This window comes from Mus caroli, chromosome 11 (assembly GCF_900094665.2).
Source record: "Mus caroli chromosome 11, CAROLI_EIJ_v1.1, whole genome shotgun sequence".
NCBI lineage: Eukaryota > Metazoa > Chordata > Mammalia > Rodentia > Muridae > Mus > Mus caroli.
This window is the reverse complement of record NC_034580.1, coordinates 83814814-83821003: the sequence shown is the minus strand read 5'-3', so window position 1 is coordinate 83821003 and position 6190 is coordinate 83814814. Positions and strand designations below refer to the sequence as shown.

The window sequence follows — 6190 nt, the reverse complement described above, 5'->3', positions numbered from 1 at the left end:
CCCCCCCAGTGTCCTGGGATTCTCCTTCACACCTGTTCACAGTGTACCTTCTCGATTTATTCCGGCAGCCGTAGGGGAGAGTTAGCACAAGACCTGTATGAACTCAGGCTGGAAATTGTTCAATGAGAAAGTGGTCTGGGGAAGACAGGAAGACTAGGCAGTGGTGGTTTGGAGTGCAGCGACCTGTTTGGCTCCTGCTTGGGGATTATTTCTGTGACCACTGGAAATAATAATAATAATGAAAAAATTCTGCCCTAGCTCAGTGAAAAGTGAGCCGCTTGTAGTTAGAGAGCAGAGTGAGGATTTAATTAGATTTAAAAGCCCAGCAGAGCCTTGTTTACAGGAAGTGGTTTTAGGTGGTCTACTGTGGAAGATGCAATTTCTGCAAGTGGATTACTTATAATGAGAGATTTTTGGTTGCCGAGGTCGCTAACGGCCTTTTATAATTGGAGGCAGAGGTAAATATTTTCTGACTTGCTTATGGCGTGTTAGCATTCAAAGAAACAATTTAAGGTGCTGTTCACTAAAGGAAAAATAAATGAGACTGTGGACTGCTCAGAGGCAGGCTTCCTGACTGTGTTTCCAGCTTTCTTCTGGACCGTCAGAAGGCCTCAGGGAGAGGATGTGCTGCGGGCCTTCCAAGGCTTGGAACAATTATTATTATTATTTTTTTATATTTTATCTTTTACAAAAACATTCTTTTTAAAAAATTAGTAAACAAAAGAGGGGATGATTAACAGTGTAGTCGCTCTGTCTTAGCTGACATTACATTCAGATTCCGGAATTCCTGTCATGTCTGCCCCTAACCCTTACTTGCCTGTCAGTTGTCCCAGTGCCGTAGGATTGGCTCCTGTTTTAAACTGCTGCGGAGAGATTGGGAGAGGGTAAGTGATCCCTTCAGAGCTGATCAGCCAGACAGAAGGCCCAAGCTTCGCACCCCAGTCTTCTAGTGAGAAGTCCTGGGGTTTGGCTTCATGTGAGATACTCACGGTGAAGGATAGCCATCTGGACTGTCTTCCAGTAAATACCTCTCACACAACTCTTTAGATGAGAACTTTAGTCCAGGCTAGCCCCAAACTCCCCGTGTTGTCACGAAGAACCTCAAACTTGTGATCCTTCTGCCTCTACTTCTAAATGCTGGCATTTTTGGCTATATACCATCACACTTGATTCTGTGTCATGCTGGGGTTTGAACTCAGGACCTTGGACATGCTAGACAAGCACTCTGCCGCTGATCTACAGCTTAGGTCAGCTAACCATTACTTTATAACTATTTGTAAAATTTGTCATATAGGCCAGGTGGTGCTAGTACACGCCTTTCATCCCAGCACTCAGGAAGCAGAAGCAGGCGGATCTCTGTGAGTTCAAGGCCAGCCTGGTCTACAGACCAAGTTCCAGGACAACCAAGGCTATACAGAGAAAAACCCTGTCTTGAAAAGCAACAGAACAACAGAAAACTTGTTATGTAGAATAAATATTGTTATATAGAGTAAATATTATGGCATAGAAGGCCACAAGTTGTGTGGTTCTTGTTAAAAAATAGTCTTTGGTTTGCTTGAAAATAGTTCCTGGCCATGTTTACCTCCATTTCTGGTCACAGGAGTCTGCCTTTCCCATATCTGACCTTGAAGATGAAATACTGGGATTGATAAAGTTATTCTATAAAGTGCCAGATAATTAGTTTTAGTTTTGTACCCAGTGTGGTCTTTAAGGCCATTTGTCATCCTACCAAACAGGAGACAAAGGCAATATGAAAATAAGTGTCTGTGGCTTTGCCTTAATAAAACTTTATTTATAGAAACCAGGAGATGGCCTGGTTGTCCCACAGGCAGTAAGTAGTAGCTCACCATCACACAGGCTTAGGATGTTGTCTCGTTCATAAAAGGCTTTTTTTTCTCTCTACACTTGGATGATTCAAATTCAGCTCACTTACTAAGTCATTTCACTCTTCCTGGCCTCTTTATCTGCAAAACAGAGATAATAACCATCCATAGCATACACATGTATAGCATTTATACATACTATACATAAGATGGCCATGAGATTAAATGAGCACCTGCATTTGTAGTTACCAGCATCCTGACAAAAATAAAGCTGGTGTTTAATAAACACTAGAAACGTGGATTGCAGTTGCTTTTTACCCTTGAGATCCAAGTCCTCTCAGTCTGTAGAATTGCCTCCCTAGTCTTTTAGAGCAGTAGGCTTGCCAGCCTACTCATGCATGTGGGTGTGCACGCACGAGCGTGTTCACAGACACACACACACACACAATTTCATCTGTCCTTTGGGCGATCTTAACTCTTTAGTTCTTTCACCAGACCTGGAGACAAACACAGACTGAGAAGTTCTCCCGGATGCTCACGACACACAGATGACATCCTATAAGTCTTGATGTGGCATAGCCTGCGTTCAGTCCAGCCACCTCTGTGCTTCTAGTTCTTGAAGGAGACCTTCAGGTGGCTCTGCCTTTCGTGGAGAGCACAGGATTTGTCGTGGGCCAAGGAGGAATTTTTATAGTTGGATCCTGTTGGACTCTTGTAACTTTTTTGAATAATTGAGCCTTTTGTAGGGGGGGAAGAATATCATCTGGAAATCGTCCCAGGAATACTTAGCTGATGTTTATTAAAATACATTTAAATATATTGATCCACTAATGTGTTTATTGCATTTATTTTGCCCCATGGGAGAGCTTTTCACATCCTTGCTAAGTCTTCTTTCTTTTCCCTGCACATATGATTCTCATAAGCTTAGTTTTCTGGCTTTCCTTGAATTTACAGCAAATATTAAGGGATGGGAAGATGTTAATAAACTCAGTGTAAAGTGGGAGGGAGGAAGCCCTATAAAGACAAAGGGCCTTAGATCTTCAAAGCCTACGTTGTGGGCGTGCTTACTGCGGGAAAGCAGCCATTCTTCCTCATTAGGCCCAGAACGCTTTGCGCCTGTGGCTGTGTATTCTGTTCTCTTGTTCCCCAGGGTCATTCCATGGATCTCAAGGATGCTCTGAGGGCCAGGCACTGAGTGTGGAGACACTGTCCCATTCATAAGGAAAACAGACAAGAAGAGCCCTGCTTCCTTGTGGCCTATTATTTAGCATGGGGTCCAGACAGAGAAGGACAAACTCTAAGCTAGCCAGCAAATAATAAAAAATAATTTCCAATTGTGTCAGGAAGAAAAGAAACCTGGAGCTGAGAAAGCCCATCCTGGGACCATGAAGAGGGCATCTGGGATTATTTAGCTGTAAGCCCAGTGTAGGTTCTTTGCCTCTGTGAGTCTGTACATCCCTCAGCAAGCTGGGGGCTCAAGCAGTTTACTGTGAGGAGGATCAGCAGTTCCTAGCCCAGAGCTTAGTAAATAGTCAAGGAATGAGTGGACGAGGCCTCGGTATCTTAGAGGGTAGAGCTGTGTGGTCATTAGGAGAGTTCTATATGATGAGGTTGGGATTTTTTTTTTCTTTAAATGGGGCTTTAAGCTAGTATATTCGGTCTTAGCTGGGGCACTTTCCATTGAGGATCCTGCTGGTCCATTGTAGACCAGAGTAAATAAATGATCAGTATCAAGCTGCAAGCCAAGCTTTGTAGAACTAGGGTAATGTCTGGGTCGCGTCAGCAGGTTGGCAAGGCCCTTCCAGAGCAGGTCCTGACTTTCCCAGAGAAAGGAGGCTCAACCTGGTATCTCTTTAGTCTTCTCCCCCTGCTTTCTGCCTTTGGTCTAAGGAAAGGCCTATATCTTTCAAGTGGCAATGCTTTTCAGAGTCTCAGAAGACAGTAGAGGCCTTGACTTTTCCAGGCTCGTTGGTTTATGCGTCCTCCAGAGTTGGGTACTAGGTGTTATTTGGGGCTTCTCCCTGAGTCTGGCTGAATGGTGATCAGCCAGGCTTGGGAGTGGAAGTGATACAGTTTTACCCCAAACACGAACATCTCTGTCATTAGGAAATACAGCTGGGGCAAGAAGGATGCTCCAGAGGGACATTTACCCCATGAAAGGGTAAAGAAGCACTGCCAACCAAGGCAGGACTCTGTGGCTTTCTTTAGGTGACACTGAATTGACTTTAGGATCAGGTCCACCAAAGCTTGATCATAGATGACCCCAACCCTGAGCTATTGATTTAATTGTCCTGAGCTGGATTTCCTGTCTGTTAAGTAGGGCTATACTTTCATCTACAGGGTTTGCAAGAGTGAGTAGAATTGAGGCTGGAGAGATAGCTCAGTGGTTAAGAGCAACACTGGCTGCTCTTCCAAAGGACCCTGGTTCGACTCCCAGCACCCACACGTGGCCACTCACAGCTGTCTCTGACTCCGGTTCCAGGGGGTCTGATGCTTTCTTCTGGATTCTGCAGGCACTGCGTGCACACGCTGCACAGACACACATGCAGGCAAAATGCCCATTAAATTAAGGAGTTCATTTTTAAAGGGTCTAGACTAGAGTCGAGTTCAGTCAGTGTCTGGTACTTAGGCATCCAGTGATGGGCTCCTCTTTCCTTCTCCACTTCTCCATGTGTCTTCTCCGTTTTCTCCAGTCCTATAAAGGTCTCTTGTTGTACTCTATGGCCTTGAACCTCATATGTCCTTGAGAATGACCTTGTATTTTGGATTTACCTGTCTTCACCTCCTGAGTGCTGGGATTACAGGCATGGACCATACTTGCTTTTGAGAGGTGCTGGGGGTGGAACCCAAGGCTTTGTGCCAAGCAACATTATACCAGGTTTCTGTTGTCCCTGCTACTCCCCACCCACCCCCACCCCAACTTCCATGGCGTTTGCCTTCTCTGATAAATGCCCTGCCTTTATGTGCACAGATGTGCCAAGTGGATGATTTTTTTTTTTTTTGAGTTTCTAAGGTACCAGTTTTGTAGAGACTCCCGGTTCCCTGCCTCCCTGCCACCTCCTAGAGCAGCCTCTAAGATCTTGCTAGATTTAACCCAGCTGGAGCTACTGTTGGTGGGGGGAGAGGCCCAGGGAGGATCTGGCTTTTTCTCCTCTTATGCTAATGAAGTGAATATGGCAAGAAGTCACAATATTTTCTTTCCAGGCAAAGAAATGTTGTAATAGGAGAAACAGCATGCAGGGGAAGCGAAATGTGGTTGAGCTGGGTTCTCTTGAGGGAGGAACGGGACAAATTGTCAGCTTCTGTTGAGAAGATAATGCTTTGCACTATGATAAATGCCAAGTTTCTATGGAAAGCCACCATCTTCTCAGTGATACCCTGCCCCACCCCACCCCAGGTGCTCACATAGCCTGGCAGCTGAGGCTTTGGGTAGACATGGGGAACTGAAGGCACTTGGTCTCCAGCGGGGGTGGGAGGTGGGGTGTTGTTGGTTTGTTTGTATGGAGAAATCAACTCAGAGCAACTGAGATGGGTGCCTTGAAAATGTTCTTTGAAGGCAGCTTTGTACACCTCAGGGTACCCGAAGGGGAAGACCTCTTCCCCTCAATGAAGAGGCACCGGAAAACCCTAAAGCAGCCGCCACCCCCCCCCCCCCGGGCTCAGAAAGCTGCTGCTGTAACTCCATTCCAGATCATTTCATCCCACCTACTCGGTGAGAAGCTGGGCTTCCTTCCCTGGCTGGCTCCCCATGGCATCCCTTCGTGATAAGGATGTGTCTGGATAGACATCACTACACATCAAGTCCCCTGGAAAGCTTCTGCTGTAAATGCCTCTCGGGGTGCTCTGTGGATTCTTCTTAGCCACTTCTGCTAAGCCCAGCTGCCGAGGGAGACCTTTGCCTTAGTGGGGATGTTTCTGGTGAGAAGCTTGCCAGAGCTCTCAGGGTGCTGGCGGTGGGGGTGGGGCTGGGGGGGGATGATGGTAAAGGCTAGAGGAAGGGGGAGGAGCCTCTGGGATGGTTTTACTTGAGCTTGCATCTGTGCACTCAGCCAACCTGTTTCAGGAGTTAGGCCTCATGCTGGTGTTCAGAGCCCTGCATAAGGCAAGCTTCCTTGCCTTGGAGGGACACGCAGTCCAGGAATGGAACACCAGAGAGTGAACTGCAGTACAGAGAAGGCTTGGGGCCCTCTCCTCAAGCTTCCTGTCCTTCAATCCTGTTGCCTCATCTCCTTCCTGGGGCAGCCTGGGAAGGGTGGGTTATATTTTCATGGCTCTGACACCAGCTTGAACATTGACCTGGGGAAAGGTCAATGTTAAGTTTTTTTTTGTTTTGTTTTGTTTTTTTTTTTGTGAGTTTCTAAGGTACC

At 46.3% G+C, this 6190-nt stretch overlaps 1 protein-coding gene across 1 annotated transcript in view; it reads left to right on the top strand.

Moving 5' to 3' along the window:
• Nucleotides 1-5716, top strand: part of LOC110304366 (RNA-binding protein Musashi homolog 2-like) — a 152591-nt gene extending 146875 nt beyond the window's left edge. The window contains exon 7 of the mRNA XM_029484163.1: nt 2319-5716. Within this exon, the coding sequence (XP_029340023.1) occupies nt 2319-2375 (57 nt within the window). The 3' untranslated portion in view covers nt 2376-5716. The remainder of the gene's footprint in view (nt 1-2318) is intronic.
• The last annotated feature ends 474 nt before the right edge of the window (nt 5717-6190 follow it).